At 47.9% G+C, this 23,605-nt stretch overlaps 1 protein-coding gene across 1 annotated transcript in view; it reads left to right on the forward strand.

Annotated features, from left to right (window-relative positions):
- Positions 1 to 23,605, forward strand: part of CCBE1 (collagen and calcium binding EGF domains 1) — a 238,135-nt gene that overhangs the window by 210,139 nt on the left and 4,391 nt on the right. Inside the window, 6 exon segments of the mRNA XM_029232323.1 lie at positions 7,878 to 7,981; positions 16,851 to 16,971; positions 22,412 to 22,458; positions 22,460 to 22,552; positions 22,633 to 22,668; positions 23,382 to 23,417. Of these exon segments, the coding sequence (XP_029088156.1) occupies positions 7,878 to 7,981; positions 16,851 to 16,971; positions 22,412 to 22,458; positions 22,460 to 22,552; positions 22,633 to 22,668; positions 23,382 to 23,417 (437 nt within the window).

Here is a 23,605-nt window from a genome sequence, read left to right on the forward strand (position 1 = left end):
GGAATTTCCAGAGCCTAGGGGAAGATTTTATACACTGAATCTACTTGTTCTTTGGTCTCAGGTGGCCTCTACCTCTTACACTAATTCCTAGTTTTCCCAGCCTCATCCCTCTGAAGTCACCCTGCTTACTGTGTGGTAACGCCAGGAATGGGTCTGAGCCAGAGGCAGTGACAAGGTAGGGCCTTGGTGGGACATGCTCACCCCCTGCCTCGCTCTTGGGCAGTGTGAACCCAGAAAGGAGCCCAGCCCAAGGGCCAGGGCATGGGAAGGTCCCACTGCAGCTTTGATGTTAGCAGTCTCTTGTGCTGAGTCGGTCCTGAGACCACAATCCTCTGTTTCCTTTCCTGAGGGATGAATTGTACTTTCTTTAAAAAATGTCCAAACACACAATTTTCAGTATAAGAGGTCAAGAATTTAAGTGATAACTATTTTGACTTCTAAGGCTAAGAATTCAGTCAAAAAAATCTGAGCATTCTTAATTCTTAATTGGTTTTGTACCTTCTGTACTATTACTGTCATTTAAAGACATATTTTATCAACCATTTATTACAGCATTTCCCCCTGTTGTCGTCTGGAGAACTCTGGGGTCCTGGGAGGTGTTAACTAGCCTTTCTTTGTTCGAAAGCTTCTGTGTTCAGGTGTTCGGGGGAGAATGCACTGTGCGCCAGCTTCTGCAGGGATTCATACTGTGAGTGTGTTGAAAGCTCTGAGGTTGCCATTAAAAGATGATCATTTTGATGAAACCTGCACTTCCCAAAATTATTTTCTGAAGAAACACTTATAAGCATCTCACAGATGACGGTGTCCTGAAAAAAAAAAAAAAAAAAAAAAAAAACAGTTTGGAAAGTTCTAACTTATAAGCATCAAAGAGCTGAGCCCTGGGACCCAAAGTCGGTAAGTCATCTGGTCGACTTTCAGGCGAGGATGTTGTCATCGCCAGAGGAAGCAGCCAAAGCCAGAGGCGGGGAGCTGTTGGCTGTCGACTACAGAGCATCTAATGAGTGAAAACAGGCCATTCTGCCCTCCGGAGAGAGAGTTTGTTCCTGCTTACAGTGATTTAAATGGGCAATGTCCTTCTGTTTAATCAGTAAGAACGTCTAGTGGTTATAAGGCTGAGCTTTCTTGTAACACCACAACTCACTTAGTTTGGGATTTTTGGGGGGGAGGGTGGGGGGGTGCTGTGCTGCGAGGTATGCGGGACCTTAGTTCCCCCCACCGGGGATGGAACCCACGGCCCCTGCAGTGGAAGCGCGGAGTCTTCACCACTGGACCGCCAGGGAAGTCCCTGCATGGTTTTAAAAACTGAAACAGTCCCACTGTTTCTATTGTATCCCAAGTGCTGTGCCCGCAGCAGCAGCATTCTAGAATTCCTCAGTATTTAATTTTCAGTGACTGGTCTCTCCTGAATTCACCACACAGGCACAGAGGACTCACGTTTGGTTTTAGTGCTTTATGAAGAAAAACATTCCAACGCCGGTAACCAAGGGCGTCGGGGGTTAGGGACTGAGGGGAGTAATTCGTACCCATAATTAAAATTATGGGAAAGGACAGGCACGTTCTATGCCTTGAACGTTAGAATCATTACTTAAGTGATGGGCCCCTGAGAAGATGGGGGGCTGGTTTTGATGATTCGGGCAACAAAAGCAAGCGTCCTGGATTCATCTCTGCAGCAGCTGTGATGCAACGGAAAGTTCCTTGGCTTGGAAGGTAGGAGAGCTGGTTACCAGAGCCGCTTCAGCGTTTACCAGCTGGGTGTCATTGGGCAGCTCTCCGGATCTCAGTTTCCTCCTCTGTAGACACAAAGGTGTTGGATTAGGTGAGCTCTAAAGACCCTTTTACCATCACAAATCTTTTTCACAATTTGGTGTGATTTAGCATCAGTAAAAGTGGCCGAAGCCCTACCAGCCCCATGAGTCCCCGTGCAGTTTTCATTTCTTTGTCCTTTATCTAGGCGAGTGTCAGGACTTGAAGGCATGCCCAGCTCAGCACCTTCTAAACTGAGAGCTTTCCCTACAGTATCTAAAAGATGAATAATTAACATCCAGATATTCAGCTCAACAGTAAGGAGAGTTAGGGGGCTGGACCAGCCCTGCATCTGGAACATCAGAGGCAGCCACGCAGTTTCATCCGTTTTAGATTAATTAATAGGCCCAATATTTCATCACAGTCATTTTTTTCAAGAAGAGATAATGATGATGGAGTACAAGCACATGTGATCTAAATCCCCTTCCCCTCCCTTTTTTTTTTTTTTTTTCAACTTTGCATTGACTGGTGTCTGTAACCTTCCAGTCAGAGGAATTTTAAATGGAACACAATGTCAGCTCATTCAGGAAGTGAGTGGACAGCAGCAGGGCTGGCCTCAGAACGGCCTCTGCCCGTGAAAAGGTGGTCATGTGCCCACGGGCGTGGGGACACAAGCCGTCTGGCTAGTGGGCGGGAAGGGCACTCTCCATCACTTCCATTTTTTTGTCTTTGCAAATATATGTCTGGAGCCAGTGTAGGCACCCCAGGGCGTCTGTAGCGCTGATGTGGAGACAAATTAAGGATATGTTGGCTCCCTAGTAATTAGCTTTCTGGTCTCTGCTTTTCAACTTTTGTTTCTTTTCTGATAAAGTGACCTTGACCCCCAACGTCAGTTATTTCAGGGAAGGCCAGGTGTTTCATGTAACTTTCAAGCTCCACTAATCCATAGATCAGCCGCTGTCAACCTGGGGAGCTTTAAAAAGGCTGACAGCCTTCCCTTGTTGTGACCCCCAGATGGGTGGCGTGCGGCATGGTTGGCAAGAATTTTAAACCCTCACCCCCGCCACTGTCCCTAGTGGTGGTAATGTGCCACCAGGGCTGAGCACTACCGCCAGGGCACAGATGTGCACGATCAACTTTTAAAACCAAATGTGCTTGGTGACTGCCCATATGAAATACGTCGAGAACATTCTTTAGTTTTCCTAAGTTGGTTAAATATTACTAAGATGGTATCTCAGGAATTCTGTTTCTAATGCTTACGGAGGTATAGCCTGCTCTACGTCAGTAAAAGTTAGAGCTACGCGACCCCCTGTGGCTGGTCAATAATATTGCACCTCTAAAATCTGAACGAGTTGGAGCAGAATGTTAAGCGATGCCTCACTTAACATGGTCATGGTCATAGAGACACCACATCATGAGTGGAGAGGACAGAGAACATGCCAAGTCAGAGATGTCTACCCACATTTCTAAACGAATTGTTCACGTAGCCTATTGAAGATTGTTTTAGCTCCACGTTTGACGTTACTGTATCCTGTACCGCAACGGGATAGATGAACCCCAATTCAGAATAGACGGCATGTGCCAGGTCTGCACACACAATTATTTGTCTTCAAACTCTCTGGAAGTTCTTTCCAGAGGATGGTGCAGAGATCCCTCCCCCCATCTGTAATTTTGTAGAGAACTTAATAAGCAGTGATACCAACCATGACGATGATATTAACATTTATGGGGCACTTGCCGCCTGCCAGGCGCTGCTCTGCGAACTTCCAGGGGGTCATTGTCGTTCTACCGTTCAAGGAACGGGCAGTCACAGAAGCTGTGACTTCCAACCTGCAAGGCACGAAGTGGCAGCATCAGGATTCGAATCCTGATCCCCTGACTCCACCAGAGCCTGTGATCCTTACTCTGTTCCTCTGTGTGCACGGGAGCTTCCAAAGTCTTTTGGACAAAGTTACCCTTGTTCTCTGTGTTTTGATAATTCCACAAAGGGACAGGGAACAGGCCAGGGATTTTCAGGTGAGAGGTTGTTCAACAGAGCTGCTTCCCTGGAGCGGTGTTTGTTGAACTTGCACGTGCTTCAGAGTCACTTGGAGGCTTTGATAGAACAATGCACCAGGCCCCCGTCCTGAGATTTTGGATTTCTGGGAACGGATACCCAGAGGCTGGCGCTGCCGCTGCTCGTCCATTGACCACATGGAGAATTACTGCCCTGGAGCCCACCTGGCAGACAGCTCTCCAGTGTCCTGAGCAGAACCCCCAATAGCGGGCTCACTGCGCCCCAACAGTGCCAGATCCGGACCCTGTAAGTGCTCGTCCGCTGCACGCGGCATTCTGGGAAACCTAAAGCAAATTACTGTCCTCCTCTGTACCTCAATTTCCTTATCTGTAACGGAGGCTGAACTAAAGATGTATCAGTTCTAACATTCCATGATCTAAATGAAATAGAGTCTAGAACCTGGTAAAGAGGTTATCATGAAAATACCAGGTTGCCCTATTCATCCCAACACTTGGTAAGTGGAGCTGAGTATACAAATGGACAGATGGGCTTTTAACTCTTGTTCACCATGGCCTGGCTCTGCCAGCAGGGCTGGTTCCTTAAAAGGAAGGCCAGTCTCAAAGCACTGAACAGGTATCCTCATTTATTTTATGTTCTCAATGCCTCACATGGGGCCTGGTGAATAGCAGATGCTCCATGATGGCTAAGAGGGAGAGAGGGATGGATAGATGAATGGGTGGATGGACAGATAAATGGATGAGAGAGATAAGTGGGTGGGGAGATGGGATGGATGAGATTGGTAGGCGGGTTATGAGATGGGATTGCATATACTGACCAGTAGACGGCCTGGAATGAAAGAATGCTAGGTTTGGAGAGACGGATGTCACCCAGCTGTGCGTAAACCTAACAGACCTAGAGCTGGGGTTATCTACATATGCGGGAGTCCACCGTTGTCTGTCATCAGTACAACCAAAGTTGGGTGAAGCTTCAGTCCTTTACCACCAAGTGTATTCTTGCGTGGAAGTTCCCTTGTGTCACTATTATGTTGGAGACCAACCTAAATAACTCCTGTTCTCCTCAGGTGTGTTCAAGCTCCATAGGCAAGTGGGGTTGTAAATGGTACATTAAATGGGGATAAAGAGCCTAAAGGAAATTGCCTGATTTGTAGCAAAAGGTATTGGGCTCAGATTCAGGAAACCTCAGTTCTAAACCCACAGCAGTTAATAACTTCCGGACGTCACGGAACCTCAGTTTGCCCTCATTCTGTTGTTTGTGTTAATCCCAGAATCCTTGAAGAATCCTTTTATCAGGCAAAGAGAACTCAAAGGGCTTGGCGGGCCTGAAGACTGCCAGACACCCTCTCCCATTTACTAGAACCCGACCTTGTGCCAAGGATTTCACAGGCATCACCCCCATATAATCATCGCAATAGCCCTGTGTCTTAGGTTTTACTGTTCCAGTGTTATGGTTGAGGAAATTGGGGCTTATAGAGGTTAGATAACTTGCCTGAGGTCTCTGAGCTAGTTAGTGACAGAGCTGGGATATGCACCCCTCGCACTGTGACCCTGGAGGCCATGCCCTTAAATTGCATTTCACCGTCTCCAAGCGAAGACCTTTCTCATAACCCAGCTCGTTGTGACACAGCTACGGTGTGAATGGAAACAATCCCCCACGGCTTCTGGTTGAGCGTGGTGGAAGGTGGGGAGAGGCCGGGGAGGTGGGGAAGCTCCTGGTGGGACAGAATTAGCCTAAGAAGATGGGGATTAACAAGGCACCCCTGCTATGTTATACACACACATGGAAGGATTTAAAAAGAGGCAGCCTCTTTCCCGGAGGTTCAAGTGCTTTTCCCAATCACACACTGAAAACCTAAGCTACAGTCTGTATATTCGGGAATCACAGTGTTGCTTATGGCAACGCAACCAGACAGAGCACTGCTTCGCCCACCTCAACCTGCTGGCTTGGGAAGCGTGTTCCTAGCGTGTGTGCACACCAAGCCTCAGGCCTCCCACCGGCTGCGGGGAGGGCTAGGGCCAGTGGGCCCCCTACCACCACCCCGTGCTGCAGGGAAGGAGTCTGAGATCTCGACTGCCAGGTTGCCCCTGGGTGCCCTCACCTCCCAAAGAGCAGAAATACCGGTCACCGTGTAGACCACCAGGCAGGCACAGATCCCCTTGGAGAGGCAGCTGGGGCTGCATGAGGAGGGATCACCCGAGTGTGAGGCTCTCCCGATGCTCACTTCCTCCTCCCGTGTACCCGTTCCCTAGGCCTGCCGTAACCACCGTGCCACAATCTGGGTGGCTTAAAGGACAGAGGTGTGAGGCTACGTGTCTGAGATCAAGGTGTCAGCGGGGTTGCCGCCTTCCGAGGACTGTGAAGGAGAACGTTCCAGGCCTCTCCTCCAGCGCCTGCTGTTTCGCCAACAATTCTTTGTCATCCCTTTGCTCCTGCTGCCTCACCCTGACCTCTGCCTGCATCTTCGCATGGTTTCTCCCTGTTGTGTCCAGATTTCTCCTTTTTATAAGAACATCAGTCATATTGGATTACGGGCCCACCCTACAGCAGTATGACTTCAACTTAACTAATTACATCTGCAGGACCCCTATTTCCAAATGAGGCCACATTCTGAGGCACTGAAGGGTTAGGACTTCATCGTGTGCACTTGGTTGGGGAGCGGGGGGACACAGTTCACCCTGAAAGGTTCCATTTCGCTAACTCTGAGCATCCACTGTGTGAGGTACCAAGAAGCAGCTCCAGTTCCTGGGCAGCTCCCCCTGTGGCACATGCACGAGAAGCTCCTCTATAGGGAAGCCCGGGATCCCCACCATCTGGGTAGGATGCGTGGTAAAGCTGCCTGACTTCAGAGGACAGGGCTATCTCTGTGTGTGGGGAGGGGGGGTCTCAGGCAACCCGTGAATTGGGTCTTGGTAGCTCACAGGAATCCACAAGTGGAGACGGCAGAGAAGGCTTCCCAGAAGAGAGGACGGGAAGAAGAAAAGCACGTGGGCCCTGGAACTTACCTGGCGGTCCAGTGGGTTCGACCCCTGGTAGGCAAGCTAAAGTCCCCCATGCCGTGCAGCACGGTCCAAAAAAGCACGTGGGCCCAGAAGCAGAAGAAATGACCTGGAGAGGCATGTCACTTGACTGTCCCTAGCTACTTTCCAGATCCTAGTGTTATACGTGTCACACCAACAGGACACCTGGCCCAACACCAAAGGGCTTCAAAGGTAGGAGAGTTGACACTTGCCCGGGTGTCAGACTGTCCTGCCGCCACCCTGACCAAAACTGTCACCTTCCCCCTGTCACTCCCTCTGGGCCCACACCGCACAGCTACCATCTTTTACAAAGGCCTATGGGAGTCTGCACCTGCTCTTCTGTAGCAAATGACCTCAGGTGTCTAGTGTCCCCAGCACAGGCTTGTGTGGCCTGTTCAGGTGCCAGTAGGATGAGGGCTATGTGGATACTGGGTCGTGTCACCATTTAACTCACCTATTCCTTAGAGAAATATGATTTTACACGAAGCCCACAGAGCTCCTGATGCGCTACAAGATTGCACTGGGACCCTGCCTTGTGCCTGTCCCATTATGGCCCTGGATGGGCATGTCCAAGTGCCTGGAGCATCTTCCATCTGGCTTTACATCTCCTCGGAGGTCAGTGCCCAGCCCCGGTCTGTGACCCTGCCTGGCCTGGCCGTGCTTCCTTTGAACAGCTGGATTATCAGAGGTGATAAAAGCCAGCTTCGTGAGCCCTGCACCCGAGTCCCATTGCCTGGGCTTGGGGGATAATTTACAGCGTGTGAACGTTGGCCCTTGGAGGGGAGTGTAAGTCATGTCAGGTTGATAGAGCCTGCCTCATGGTAAAAGGGCCACTGTTGACTTTTTCACAATGAAAGAGGAAGGTGCTAGGATGCCTAAGTGGAAACAGCTGAGCCCAGAGTGTAGCGGGGGAGCCCCTCCCCGTGTCCCCGCTGCCCCGGGCATGCCGTCAGCGACCCAAGAACTGTAAAAGCGCCAGCCCACATCCCTCGCACGTTTCAGCATCAACCAGTCCGCCTGGAACTGCCCTTCTTGACACGGTCTCCCTGGGTCTGGATGTCCCCCAGCCTCCCAGGCAGACCCCAGCCCGTCTTCTCTCTCAGGGCACGATGAGAAGGTGGAGAACGCGGTGAGAGCCGGCACCTGCTGCGCCACGTGCAAGGAGTTTCACCAGATGAAGGAGACGGTGCTGCAGCTGAAGCAGAAGGTACGTGCCGGGCGTGTTAGAAACGGTCGCGTAAGATGAAAGGAAGGCCTGGTGGAGGCAAAGTGGAGGAACATCTGAAAACAATAAGAAAATGTCATCCACAGCCTCACTGGGTATTCTCTGAGCTTGGTGCCAACTAGGTTTGGCCTGGGACGCTTTGCCCACCCACCTTTGGAGCTCATTATCTATAGCTCAACGGAACAACGAAGGCAGGGGATTGACCAGGTGACTAGTAACATAGACCACTAGGTAAGGGGCACGTGGTGAAGCAGAGGGTGAGGAACGACTCGTGTGACTTTTTGGGAAATGAACATCCAGACACGTGGCCCTTACACAGTGCTAAATAGAATACGGTAGAATCATTTGCCGATGTTTTATCAACAGAGAACACCTTCTCTATAACGTTCATCACGGGTGATGCAGTTCTGTAGCAGCTTTATTTTTCACATTTAAAAGTTACGACCTGTGCTTTCTGGGCTCCACACGCCTCAGAAAGCAGCTGCTCAGATACCCGGTGTCGCCAAGGGTGAGGACTGACTCTCTGTCAGGCCCCCACGCATGCCTGACAGCATCATATCTCTGGTAACATTTTTGTGCTGTGAGTAACGCCCCTGGGATGCGCCTAGTGCCCTGAAAGCTTAAGCAACTGCCCTGTGCCCAGGTCGATGGTGTTTATCGTACCTCAGGTCAGTGAATTCACCAGTCTGTCGGCAACTCGGAAACTGCTCTTACGCTTGTAAAACATAAACTTGCTGGTTTGTTTGTTTAATTGCTTCCCCTCAAGGCTCTTAGTACATCGAAGAGGTGTATCTAATCTGTTTAACTTTGGCATCTAGTATTGTAAAGGGCAGCAGGGTAAGATTAGACAGTATTGCTTTTCACGTGTCCAACAAACATGCAGGCAGCCCCTAATGAGATCCACAGCTTCCAGTGGAACAGGCAGGTCAGTAGGCTGAGAAGATAAATGGCTTTGCGGGCCTTTGGCACGTTGGTGGTGAAGATCTAGCAACTTTAGCAGAGGCATATATGTGTATGATGTACAGATTCCAAATAGCTTGTGATCCAATAGAGAGACCAGGCAGAAAACCTTGCAAGTATATCAGTATAAATTCAGAGTTATGAGTAATACATCCCACACAGATATCCTCACGTTGGACTTGGATTGATGTTAGTATTTACTGAGCGAGTCTGAAAAAGGGTTCGTGGGAGAAGTTTGCATTTCATAGGCCAGAGGAGTCGGGCCTGGCGGGGGGCAGTTGGTGAATGTCTCAAGGCCTAAGGCTACCCTCCGTTTTCTTCTCTGAGAGTCAGTAATCCAAGAGCTATGGGGAGGCTCCTTCCAGCCTGAATGTTCTTTAGGGTCAGTGACGCTGAGTCTCACTAGTGCAGAAATTCAGTTGCTAATTCAACATCTGGCTTTCCCTTAACCTCCCCGCAGTGTTTTACAATCCATGAAAGAAGAAATGTTACGAAGAAGTTGAAAATTTTATGTTACCCTTAAAGCCCTTGCGGCTGAGCTGCACACAGATCTAATAATACTTGTTAGTACTCCAGTAACTCTCCTGCACCGGGGTTGGCCTGGAATTGTTCCACCTTAGACCGATTTCTCCTACAAGTGCATTGTGTCAAGTCTGAGCTAAAGCTGGCATTCAAGGAGCGTCACAAGAAACAACGCATTTTTAAAGGCGCCTAGTAGAACATGTCACATTCTGCAGTTGATAAAGCCGTTTTATATCCAGGACCCCATTTAATTCTCACCGTGATGCTGATATTGGCAGAGAGGTGCGGTGTCAGCCCAAGACGCAGGCCAGACCCTAAATCCTAGGTCTCCTCACTGCTGCTCCTGTGCTGGTGTGGGGCTTGTCCGTTGATTTTTAACTTCCTTTCACTACTGCTGATGCCATCTGTTCTGTTCAAAAAAGAACATGGGACAGCTGCCCAAATAAACATTGGCTCAGAAGTAGGTTACCGGGTGTCCTGGACCGTGGCCAGCCCCATAGTATAAAACGGTATGCAGACATGTTGAACAACACCATGACTGTACAGTCAGCAAAATCCCAACCGTGTGAAACTCTACAGGGCCAATGCCCTGTGTTCTTCAGTGGATAGATTCTAAGAAAAGTGGAGCAGCGACCTGCAGCTTAAAAGCAGCTTAAAAGACGTATTGTTTTTTCAAGTGGGCAAGACTAGACCATAGTGTCTGGGCCTGCACAGTTGGGTTTGATAAATTATTTTTTTAAAACACAGGAAGTGATTAAAATCAGGATAGTAGTTACTTTGCGGGGAGGGAGGGAGAAGGCTGTGATTGAGTCAAAGCATGTAGACAAAGTTCTGATTTTTTTTTTTGGCCGCGCTGCATGTGGGATCTTAGTTCCCCCACCAGGGATCGAACCTACGCCCCCTGCAGTGGAAGTGCAGAGTCTTAACCACTGGACCACCAGGGAAGTCCCTGACAAATTTCTGAATTTTGACTTAGGTGTTCAATAAAAGGGTGTTTGCCTTATAATAATTTGCTAAGATATAGATTTGTTTCGTGGGGTTTCCAGATTCTGTGCCTTTATTTTCCAGTGAAAAAGTTTTTTTGAAATGATGTGCAGATCCCAGTGCCTTCACCTCTACAATTTCTTCTGTGTTTTGGGAAGGAAAAAAACAAACAAACAGGTGATTTGGCTAAAAAGAGAGTTTCAGGTATAGATAAAATACCCGTCATTTGACTTGCAGAGAGGGGTCTCTGTCCCATCAGAACACTGAAGAAAAATCTGAGCTAAGGAGCCAGTTTTTTTTTTTTTAATAAATTTATTTTTTTTTTAAATTTATTTTCCATTGCATTGGGTCTTCGTTGCTGTGCGCAGGCTTTCTCTAGTTGCGGCGAGCGGGGGCTACTCTTCGTTGCGGTGCGCGGGCTTCTCATTGCAGTGGCTTCTCTTGGTGCAGAGCACGGGCTATAGGCGCACGGGCTTCAGTAGTTGTGGCACACGGGCTCCCGTAGTTGTGACTCGCGAGCTCTAGAGCGCAGGCTCTGTAGTTATGGTGCACGGGCTTAGTTGCTCCACAGCATTTGGGATCTTCCAGGACCATGGATCGAACCCGTGTCCCCCTGAATTGGCAGGCGGATTCTTAACCACTGCGCCACCAGAGAAGTCCCAAGGAGCCAGTTTTTAATTAATTTATTATTTTTTTTATTTTTTACTGGTATGAAGAAATTTTTTTTTCAGGTATGACTTTTTTATTGAAATATAGTTGATTTACAGTGTTATATTGGTTTCAGGTGTTCAACCTAGTGATTCAATATTTTTGTAGCTTATACTGCATTTTAAATTATTATGAAATATTGGCTGTATTCCCTGTGCTGTGCAATATTTCCTTGCAGCTTACTTATTTTATACATAGTAGTTTGTACGTCTTAATCCCCTACCCCGATTCTGCCCCTCCCCCCTTCCCTTTCCCCAGTGTTAACCGCTAGTTTGTTCTCCATATCTGGGAGTTTGTTTCCGTTTTATTATATTCATTCATTTGTTTTACGTTTTAGATTTCACATACAAATGATAACACATTTGTCTTTCTCTGACTTACTTTACTTAGCATAATGCCTTCCAAGTCCATCCATGTTGTTGCAAATGGCAAAATTTCATTCTTTTTTATATATCCAAAGAAAACAAAAATGCTAATTCAAAAAGATGCATGCACCCCAGTGTTCGTAGCAGCATTATTTACAATAGCCAATGGAAGCAACCTAAGTGCCCATCAACAGACGAATGTGTAAGGAAGATGTGGTGTATATATACACAATGGAAGGAGCAAGTTTTTAACAGGTCCCTGTGTTCCTGCAGCAGGGGTGATCTGAGTTGAGAGCAGCGCTGCTGTGGAGCAGTTGAGGAAGTGAGAGTGTTTGTTGAGCACCCGCTCTGGCCTGTGATGGGCTGGGAGATGACGAATGACGAGAACGGACAGAATAAAGGCCTGCCTTAAATAAGCTTCCTGTCTTAGCTGGGAAACCAAGCCCACAGTGGAGTTAACACAATGGCCGAGTGGAGTGGGGCAGGCAGTGGAGGCTTCAGAAGTTAGAGGTCAATGCGATTTCAGAAGTGTGAGCAGATGTGCAACCTGACGGCTGCGTTTGTTCGCTTCAGTGCTGCCTTTAGTGCTGGGCAAATAGATGGCTTCTCAATGGTTCATGGTTTCCTCTGCTACCTTGATCTAGTTGCTCTGTAAAATGGGCCTTCTCAGGATGGCTGGGAAGACTGTTCTATACGAAAGTAACTGTAGATTGCTTTGCCAAGTATCATGAGTAATATTAAGAGAGGCAGCTGGGTGTTGTGGTGAGGACCACAGATTCCAGAACCAGACTGGCTAAGTTTAAGTCCTAGCCCCACTACTTCCTGGCTGTGTGACCCTGGGTAAGTTACTTAACCTCTCTGTGCCTCAATTCTAGAGAAAGTGGATAACAGTGATACATACTACGTAGGGTTTTCATGATGATCAAATGAGTTAATATTTGTAAAGGACTTAGAACAGTCCTTGCCACCTAGAAAGAGCTCTGTAAATGTGTACCGACTAAATAATAAACATGAATTATATGTCCTAATAAAGTGCTTTACAGGCAGCGTCTGATTCGTCCCAACAGCCCTGTGAGGTAGGTATTTGTATTACGAAGGCTAATACGAGATAATGATATTCATAATTCCACTGACTGGAATCGAGGAGAAATGCAGACTCTTCATGCAGACTTCTTCCCAAACACCTGCACCCCTCAGGCCTGTCATCTGCTGTGTTTGGGTAGACGGTCAAGCCAGGATTTCTGGAGGGCCACCTCTAAAACGCCAGTGCCTTTACATTCCTCTCATCCTGCTGACACACAGAGGAACTGGCAGGAAGCGGGATGTAATCACCCAGCAGGAGGTCAGCCAGGAAGCTGAGGTCAGCGTTTACTGGGTCACCTCCTGACTTTTACAAGGGAGCGAAGAGAGCTGGAGAGGGCCCAGGGTGGGTGGGGACTAATCTCTGAAGTCCCTCCACGTGCCGGTCTCATCCTCCCAGCTTGCTTACAGAATTTTACATCCAAAGACTTGCTCGTCTGGCCCAAACCTCTCGTTTTATAAGCGTGAAGGTGAGAACCTGGAAGGGTGAAGGGACTTACCCAAAGTCATCCCGCTATTTAGAAACAGAGCCAGGAGCATTCCCTCAACCCCTGACCCCATCCCACCCCGAAGAGCATTTGCACTGTGTCCGCGGTCCTGGCTGCTGCCGGTTACTAGTCTGGGCGCTGGGCCAGGCACGTTCAGGACATCGTCACTTTCATCCTCCCAGCAGCCCTTCTTAGGTGGATATTACGATCCTCGTTATATGGATGAAATAATTAGTTCTATAGCTTATCAAGATCCCACAGGTAGAACGCGGCAGGGCTAAGATTTAAACATAGATCTGCCTAATGCCAAAACCCACAGATAAAATTCACAATTTAGTTTTTCTCTTGGAAGCAGATAATAAAATTGAACCAGGCTTCAAGGGCCAGTGTTGACCCTCTGTCCTCTAGTTAGAGTAGGTTCGCTTCTGAATTCTCCTCACTCAGGGATTCACCCCCGTTCCACCCCAGGACCCAGGCATGCAGTCACAGATTGGAGTGGCCTCTCGCTGTGACACAGTGACGCCAGCACCATTGTAAATAAACCCCTGGGTTGTAGCTGGGTCCTGGCAGTGACATTGAACCATGAACCCTGACCTGAAATTGTGCAAAGCTGGCTTTCAGATTGCGCAAGGTTGTAATTCTTATCGTTTTCCCTACTGAATTCTAAACGATGATCATAGGGGAATTGAGTGTGTTTCCTTGCATCTTTTGGGGAACACTGGGTCTTCTCAAAGCGCAGAAGAAGACTGCTTATCTGGAACGCACTGGATGGTCAGGAATCTTCTAGCTCATGGACCTGCAAGGCTGTCCTTACCCAAGGATTTTCATACTAGCTAAGGGGCTCCAAAAGCACTGAGGGACCCTTCGGAAGAGAGTGTCGGTGCTTCTTTGAGCTTCCTGCCCTCTGAGTATCCTTGCACCGTGAACTGAATGGATTTCAGTAAGAACTCCAAGAAAAGGAAAAAAAAAAAAAAAACTGTGGAGGAATTTCCAGCCAGAGGAGGATCCTAGGCTCAAATAGGCCACCTAGGGCAGCTGAAGCAGGGAAAAGGCCTTGATCCAGGAGAGCCTGACGTGTGCTCTGCAGGCGAGCGAGGGGGGTGGACAGGAGGAGCAGGGCAACACCTCAGGCCTCGTGGCCCCGCCCCTTCTGTATGCCAGGCTGCAGGGATACCACCAGAACCTTCTCGTGGTTTCCCACGGTTTCATCTTTTAGAAACATTGCAAGCACTTCATTAAGGGGCTAATGGGCTACAGGACTTGGACAGTCACCTTGCAGAGAGCTGGAAGAATTTGTTCTCCGTCGGATGTAGCAGGTACAAGTCGTTTGCCAACATACAGACCACGTATTATTGTGATGTTCGCTTTTCGTTCATACTGGATTTCTTCTGTTAGCAAGAACATCTGTCTCTGTAACTAAGAAAAATCATCGCTTCTACATCTGGCTCAAGATGGCCCCAAACCCAGCAGCCCCCCAGCAGGAGAAGGAGATCTTGGGGCAGGGGCGTCCTCCAGAGTCATGTTTGGAAATAGTCATGCTAATCATTCCCAAACCTCCATGCTCAGAAACAGACACCAGTGCAGGAGGCCGAGGACTTTATGAAGCCAGAGAAGGTCATCTGGACAGCAGAACTTTCCCAAGCCTCCCAGTGCCATTCACACACTGGTCTCTTAGCTGCAGTTCAGTAGGTAGATTTTGTAGTTTCCCCATAAATTCCTCGGGCCTAGGCTTGGGGGGGTTCAAGATCTCACGATCATCTTTTACTCCACCTCCCTGCTTTGTTACTATCAACCCAGGTGCCCTGAGACCCCAGGGGTTATTCGTGTGGCGTGGTTGAACTCAACTGGGACTGTCTAGTCTCCCTGGGGCAGGAGGAAATCCGTGGGGAAGAAAAGAAGAGGTGAGAAATGCTGACTTGCCCGTGAAGTAGGAAAGTAAACTCTAGGGTTTTTCTTTCTTTTTTTAATTTTTCACTTCATTTTTATTTATTTATTTATTTTTGGCTGCATTGGGTCTTCGTTGCTGCACGTGGACTTTCTCTAGTTGCAGCGAGCGGGGTTCTACTCTTCGTTGCGGCGCACAAGCTTCTCATTGCCGTGGCTTCTCTTGTTGCGGAGCACAGGCTCTAGGCGCATGGGCTTCAGCAGTTGCAGCATGCGGGCTCAGTAGTTGTGGCGCGTGGGCTCAGTAGTTGTGACACACAGGCTTAGTTACTCTGCGGCATGTGGGATCTTCCCGGACCAGGGATCAAACCCGTGTCCCCTGCATTGATTGGCAGGCGGATTCTTAAACACTGCACCACCAGGGAAGTCCCCAACTCCACGGTTTTTCAAATCAACATTCAAGTCTATATTTCTTATCACCAAAAGCTGTAGTAATTTGGAGTTGACATAAGCCTCAGAGGGAGAACTTGCACAATTTCTAATTTAGCACTCTGTGCTCATGCTGAACCCACAGAGCACAACTCTGTCACAGTGGCAGTTGGCCACCTCTGATCACAAACAGGTGGTAGGAAACTCTCTCCGCAGCTCAGATCCGAAGATGGGTGTAGAGCCTCGGAGCGCTCCACGGGCAAGGATGAGATATCCACGGACCTTCTCGTAACTTGCATTGCCCTCTGGCCAGAGGGTCCCCGAGCAGGGCCTCGTCCAGGAGGATGTGGGTGACAAATGCAACTTGCTTCAGAAAATCGCAGTGATACTTGGTTTCTGTGGGACTCCAGGATCCCGAGTGAATCCTCTGGGGGTAGCTCTGAGCCTCAAAAACACAGTCTCCACTGGATTTTATACCCCTGAATTAGCTTCCTGGAAGGAAGAGACTAGAACTACCATTTATCAAGCACTTAGTACATTTCAGGTCCTGTGCTGGGCACCTGATACACACTACCTGTGTAATCCTCACGTCTTAATGGTGGGCGTTATCAGTGAGGAAATGGACATTAAGAGCGTGCAGTTCTTACCAAGGGCCTCACTGATTCCTGACCTCAAGGAATGCAAAGGTCATTCACGTGTGTGGTCCCTCTGGCTTCCCCTAGAATGAGCTCCTGAAATCAGAGAGCGAGAGAGAGGCAGGGAGCCACGGTGCCTTTTATGACTTTATCTCAGAAATTACACACCGTCACTTTCGTCATTTTCTATTCATTAGAAGCAAGTCCCTAAGCACAACCCACACTCAGAGGGCAGAAAATTAGCCTCCACCTTTTAAAGGGAGCAGTGTCCAAAAATTTGTGGACATATTTTAAAGCCATCACAGCCACTGTTTCCCAAACACCTGAGCGTACACGTGACCTGTAAGTCATATTTTCCATCCTGGCTCTCAAGGCGGAGATCTGTAAGAGCTGGGACCATGTCTTGTTCACTGTTGTCGCCTTAGAATGAAGCACAGGGCCTGGCACGTAGTAGTTTCTCAAATATTTGAGACATGAGTTCTTAATAAAAGTCTGAAACAGGTGGATTGTATTAATTATGATGATAACGAGTCTAATGGTATCTAGGCAGGCTGGAACTGGTCCAGGTTCACCCACTAAGCAACCAGGGGAGTGATCTTGTACAAGTTGTTTTGACTAGAAGGCCTCCGGGTTTATAAGGAGGATCTCTACCGTCCGTCTGCACTCTGACTGGCTCGGATAAAGGCTTGTGCACAAGAAAAGGCTCTGTGGCTTCTGCAGACCACAGAAGCGCAGGGCATTCCCTGGCAGTGGAGCCGTCGGTGCTTCCTGACCCAGGTTCCTCTTCTCTTTGCAGATTGCCCTGCTACCCAACAGCGCTGCGGGCCTGGGCAAGTACATCACTGGTGACAAGGTGCTGGCCTCAAATGCCTACATTCCAGGACCTCCTGGCCTGCCTGGGGGCCAGGGCCCCCCCGGTGAGTATAAAGAAGGGCATAAAAGCATAGAGTGAAAGCAAATAGCATAAAAGGGTGATAGGCTCACCAGCCAGGGCCTGCCGAGAGCTCACGTTTAGTTGGGGGATGCGACAGAGTTTTTTAGCTCCCATGGATGGGAGCAGAAGCCGGGGTCCAGGGAGTCGCATGCCTGTGTGCCAAGAGGGCCTCGGGGAATTGGGTCAAGCCTGAGAAACCCTTCTAACCAATAGTAATCAGGGAGAAAAAAGTCATTGTCCTGGGTTTGGACAAGATTCATAAAGATAATCTTAAGTTACAGAGAAACAAAATGAAAACTATTTTTAACACTAACGTATATGAACGTAGGATGGCGTAATGAGCTCCTGTGGGCTCATCGCCCGGTGCTAACACCTTATGGCCAGCCTCATTGCCACTCTTCCCCAATCCTGTCTCCTCCTTCCCCTGTTATTTGTGAACACACTTACATTGATATTTATCTCTCTGTTTTCCTTTAAAAGTCAATCTCATTGAGGTACAATTCTATACTATAAACTGTACACACTTAAGATACAGTTGGACGAGTTTTGACAGATGCATACACCCTATATCAAGCACTTCCTAACCACCACCCTATATCTGGTCTACGTCAAGGTGTAGAACATTTCCATCATCCCAGAAAGTTCCCTTGTGCCCTTGGCAATCTACATCCTCAGCTCTAGGCAGTCACTGACCTGCTTTCTATTGCTGCAGTTCTGTCCGTTCTACAGCTTCATAGAAAGGAATCTATTCCTTCTGTCTGGCTTCCTCCGCGTACTGTTTTGGAGATTCACCCTTGTTACTCTGAAGAAAATCCCAAATTTCCTATCATTCCGTCAGGCAATACACAATGAGAACTTTAAAAAATAACAACAGGGTGTTTTCTGTTTTATTAGGAGTCCCTCCATAGATACATCAATACTTTTTATATTAGTGTTAACAAATGACTCTAAGATATGGATGTCTTATCCCTCATGTTCATCGCCTAGCACTGTGCTAGGTGTTGTGAATGACCTCCTGACATTCTAACGAGGATGACAAGACACATAAAGTGAAAGCAAACAGAATAAAACAGTGCCTGCCTGCCCCCAAGTAAAGTATGCAGGTACTTCCTGCTGTGGAAGCTTAAGGAAGAGAGAGATCACTGTAGCCTGCAGTGGTCAGGGGACTTGGGGTTTGAGCTGGACCTGGAAGAACACGAGAGGTAGGATTGGTCCAAGCACAGAGGACACGGGCAGATTTTAGGCTGGAAGGTCAGCAAAAACAAAGGCTCAGAATGCTTCCCAAACTATATGTTTTCTTCTCCACTTATATCTTCATCTCCTGGTTTCCATCAAAACCCAGGTGGCCTGGGTCTCAGTCTGTACAGAGACCAAGAACTGGTCCAGGACTTTGGTTTCTCCTCTCGTTCTCTCTTTTGGCCTCTGGGCCATGGTTGAGTTTTCTCCAGGAGATGCCACACACGGGCAGCCTCTTGCTGCTTCTAAGTAGACTTAGGTCTCTCCTTACAAACTGACCGTTTGCAGTGTTCTCCATCCTTCTCTAAGAGAATGTTCTCGCTCTGCTTCCCTGGAGGAAGTTCATCCCCCAGGGCAGCCTACCTGTCACTTCAACAAGGACAAAGTAGGAACAGGGGAGCCACTGGCTTCTTTCTTCTTCTTTTTTTTTTTTTTTAACATCTTTATTGGAGTATAATTGCTTTAAAATGGTGTGTTAGTTTCTTCTTTATAACAAAGTGCATCAGCTATACATATACATATATCCCCATATCCCCTCCCTCTTGCGTCTCCCTCCCTCCCACCCTCCCTATCCCACCCCTCTAGGTGGTCACAAAGCACCCAGCTGATCTCCCTGTGCTATGTGGCTGCTTCCCACTAGCGATCTATTTTACATTTGGTAGTGTATATAAGTCCCTGCCACTCTCTCACTTAATGAATGACTTGTTAGCTTTCCTTTCCAGTTCTGCCGTCTGGTTTCTAGCATGGTTTGAGCTGTCCAGGGTCCTTGCTGGAGCAGGGAGTGACTGAGGACTAGCTTTGGCAATGGGCTATGCCCTTGCTTTCTCCTCCAATCCTTATTCCCTCTCTCTCCTTACTTCTAGCATCATAGTTTGTGATGCCCTCAGTTGAGATGTGTTAGGGCAACTAGAGAGATAATAAGATTTCTCTTACCCTTAACTAAAATTCCAGTCCTGGAGTCTGTGATAAATCACAGCCTGGGCCACCAATACGGGAAGCTCTACTAGGCTGGAATCCTTTGGCTTTGGTGTTGAGGGAGTGGCTACTGTTCTGTGACCCCCACTGTTCCTTTATAAGGTGCTGACGTTTGTACATCAAAGCCCCACACTTCAAAGGCACTTGACATAACGATCTCTGAAGTTCATTGACTGTGTAAATGAAGGTGAGATATTACCTCTGGCCTGTCCTTGTGCTATCAGAGGCATAATATTTATATTTTATATGATATAATATATATAATATATTATATATAATATATTTATTATATATATACTATATACTATATTATATATAAATATATATATTATATTTATATATTATATAAAATATTATAGTATAATATTTTATATAATATAATATATAATAAAAATATTATATTTATATTCAGAGTTATAAGAGGGATCTGGTCCCCTTCCCAGATGAACTCTTTCAGGATGTACCTGGAACCAGCATTGAGAGTAGGGGGTGAGAGACATACTTGGATGGAACATTGACTGCCTTTTATGTTGGCTCAATTATTCTGTGAGCTAGAAAAGACGTCCCCAAACATGATAAGTTTGAAGTCTTTTGTTTTGTTTTCTGGTGCCTGAAAGCCATTCCATCCTCTCACTGCTCCCTGCCGATTGTAGGAGCCGCGTACGATCAAGAAGTAATTACCATGTGCGTTTGAAAGAGAGGAATCATTATAGCACTAAGGAATGCATCGCTGAGGAATAATTATAGCACAGCAGCCAGCCCAGCCTCTTCACTGCAGTCGTTTGATATGACACATTTACTAAGCAGCCTTCTCTGTACCTGGGCCTCTCTGGGCGTGTGCTGACGATTAAGATATAACCCATGCCCTCATAAAGTTGACAGGCTAAAATGGGTTAAAACACAATATCCTTCCCCATGCGAAAGAATGAAGTTAGACTCTTGCTTTACACCATATACAAAATGGATTAAAGACCTAAATGTAAGACCTGAAACTGTAAAACTCCTAGGAGAAAACATAGGCAAAAACTTTCATGACATTAGGTTTGGCAGTGATTTCTTGGATGTGACGCCAAAAGCACAGATGACAAAAGCAAAAAGAGACCTGAAATTCCCTCATCTGTTCAGGCAAGCTGTCTATTCCTCTAGCACCTTTAGCATACGTTGTGATTTTAAAGTCCCTGTATGATAACCTTAACATCTGGGTCGCCTCTAAGTCTGATTCTGTTGATTGCTCTGTCTCTTGAATGGGGGCTGTTTAATCGGGGAGGGGGTTGGGTTTTGTTTGGTTTTTGGTTTTTTATAACGTGCCTCAAAATTTTGGACTGAATGCCAGATACCATTCGGAGAGGACCAGTAGAGACTGGGGGACAAAGTAATTACTCCTGGAGTTGGGTATCCAGGCTGCTGGCAAGAAGAATTGGGTCAGTCTAATGAATAACTGAGCCAGGCTTGGGTGTGTTCTCACTGTCTCTACCTCTAGTGTTCCACAGTCTTCAAGTTTTCAAGTTCCTCCGATGGCAGGATACTGTTACTCTATGTTTAGTGGGGGCCTAGGGTGCCGGTGGGTGTTTCTCAGTGGTTCTCAGCTTTCAGCAGCCCCTGCAGAGCTGTGCCACTCTGAGCTCCTCTCTCCACGTTCTTGCTGTTCTCCAGTGGGAGACTGCTGTGACTTACTACTCCGAGGTGGAGCTGTGGAGCTCAAGGATTTTTCAGTTCTCCTGGTCCAGCTGCAGCACTAAGCATGAGCTGGGCATCCAGGCATTAGGGTAAGGTCTTCTCCCCACCTGTGACAGCCCAACTCTGGCTTGTATCCGTGGCAGATCTTGAGCCGGAGAGTTTGCTGCCCCTCCTCTAATAGTAATAGCCATCCCCCTGGGTCCTGCAGGAGATTTGCTGCCCCACGTCAGTGGCTTGAGGCTTTTGCCCCAAACGGTTGAAAGTAGGAAAGTTACACAGTAAGACTTGCTCAGAAATAATCTTCATATAGAGGTGTGAAGAACAGGTGAGGGGTGAACAAGACTGATGGGAAACAGAGGGACTCGCTCTGAGGCGAGAGTTGAAGCAAATGAAAGGAAGAGCTACAATGAAGAGTAGCCCATGCTCACCGCAACTTGGGGAAGCTGGCGTGCAGCAACAAAGACCGACGCGGCCAAAAATAAAAAATAAATAATTTTTTTTTAAAAAAAGGAGGGCTTCCCTAGTGGCGCAGTGGTTGAGAGTCCGCCTGCCGATGCAGGGGACACGGGTTCAAGCCCTGGTCTGGGAAGATCCCACGTGCCGCGGAGCAGCTGGGCCTGTGAGCCATGGCCGCTGAGCCTGCGCGTCTGGAGCCTGTGCTCCGCAGCAAGAGAGGCCGCGATAGTGAGAGGCCCGCACACTGCGATGAAGAGTGGCCCCCACTTGCCACAGCTGGAGAAAGCCCTCGCACAGAAACAAAGACCCAACACAGCAAAAATAAATAAATAAATTTATTTTTAAAAAATCATTGATTCTAGAAAATGTTTTAAAAAAAAGGAAGGGCTAACATAGGTTTTTATTTTAGTGCCTCAGTGTGTGAGGTGCTACACCAAGTGGTGTGTATGTGTATCTAAAGTCTCATTTAATGCTCAGAACTGCTCTGTAAGGTAGATTTTTATTAGCCCTGCTTTACAGGATGAGGAACTAAGGCTCAGAGAGGTCAAGCAGCTTGTCCAAGATTTAGAGGCAGGTCCCCCTGCTGCTGAAACCTGGACACTCACACTCCCCAGCTGCGTTAACCACCGCCCTGCGGTGATGGGGGGTGCAGAGGAGCAGATCGTTGTGAGCCGTTAAAGAAGTGAAATGCACAGAACTGGTCACTGATTGGATAAGGAGCTTGTGGAAACAGGGAAATCTGTAGGAAGACTCTCAGGTTTCTGGCTTGAGTGGCTGGGGGACTGGAGGTCCGTGAAAAGAATGGGGAAGTCTGAGTCACTTTGCTGTACACCTGAAACTAACACAACATTGTACACCAACTGTATTTCAATAAACATTTTTTAAAAGAATAGGGAGGTCAATTTCTGGCCGTGTTAAGTTCAGACTGCCTGTGGGACATCTCAGTGGAGAGGTCAGAAAGCAAAGGTCAGAGAGGGAAGAGAAATGGCTGAATGGGGCTCCTGGACTCTCTTGTCAGTCAGCCAGAGCCCTTGCCCTCCTCGCGGGCCGTGGACTAATGAGGTGTTCTTTGATTGCAGGCTCACCAGGACCAAAGGGGAGCCCAGGCTTCCCGGGTATTCCAGGCCCCCCCCGGGCAGCCCGGCCCGCGGGGCTCAATGGGACCCATGGGACCGTCTCCTGATCTGTCCCACATTAAGCAAGGCCGGAGGGGCCCCGTGGTCAGTATTTCATCAGAGCTCCCATCTGTAGCTGGGGAAGGCGTGTTCCTTCTGTTAAACTAGGTCCCTTTGTCTTGTAGGGCCCACCAGGTGCCCCAGGAAGAGATGGTTCTAAGGTAAGTCTTCTGAGGGGTCCTTACAAGCCTTAGGTTTCTCACTTTCCACCTACTGGGCAGGCATCATGTAAAACTCAAGCACAGTTTGTTGTCCCCATTTTGCATGTGGCGAAGTTGAGACACAGATACATGTTTTGTCCCCAAAGCTGGGAGGAGAATCTAAGAAGCCATTTTCTTAAAATACGGAACAACCGTAATAACAAAAACAACCACCAAAACCGCTTCTAAGAAAAATTACCCTATAAATGTTAAACAAGCCTCCTTGCTGTCATGGTAGCGTGGGTTTTTCTCGTTAGCCAGTGTTACTTGTGGGGCTGTTTTGTGTGTGTTCCCATTTCTTTGTGGTGTTTAAGTCAAGAACGGGAGAAGTCCCATTCTGCCTGCTACTTGCCTCATACAGAAGTCAGTGTGAGTTACTTTAGAGGCTTCTAAGTTATTCCACACACTGCCTGGAAATAGCAGCTTTCCTCCTGTCAGATCTGGTTGGAAAATATATGGCCTAGGGGGAAATCAAAATGAGAGGCACTTGACTCAAAGCAGCTCGGTTCAAACCAGCGATCCCAAGTGTGCAGCTTCAAGCTTAACGTTTGTTTCCCGTAGGAAATATTTTCTGTTTTGTTCAGGCAGTTGGTAGTGGTGGGGTATCTAAATAGAGACTGGGGTGGTGGCATCCGTGTTGTCCAGAAAGCTAACCCTGACCCTTCCGTTCTTAGGGGGAAAGAGGAGCACCTGGCCCCAGAGGGTCTCCAGTAAGTAGCACCACCTGTCCTGCTTCCCCAGTGCAGTGTGCTCAGGGCTGCAGCTCTGATGAGCCTGTAAGTTGGTCTTATGAGCAACAGCCAGCCCCTTCCAGCTGTCGCTCAACTTGCCCACAGAGAACTCCGTGGTTAGAAGAAGAATCACAGAAGCCTTTAGCAGCTGGTTGGGTTTTACTTTT

This window comes from Monodon monoceros, unplaced genomic scaffold (genome assembly GCF_005190385.1).
Source record: "Monodon monoceros isolate NGI ecotype Baffin Bay Population unplaced genomic scaffold, NGI_Narwhal_1 Super_Scaffold_1, whole genome shotgun sequence".
NCBI lineage: Eukaryota > Metazoa > Chordata > Mammalia > Artiodactyla > Monodontidae > Monodon > Monodon monoceros.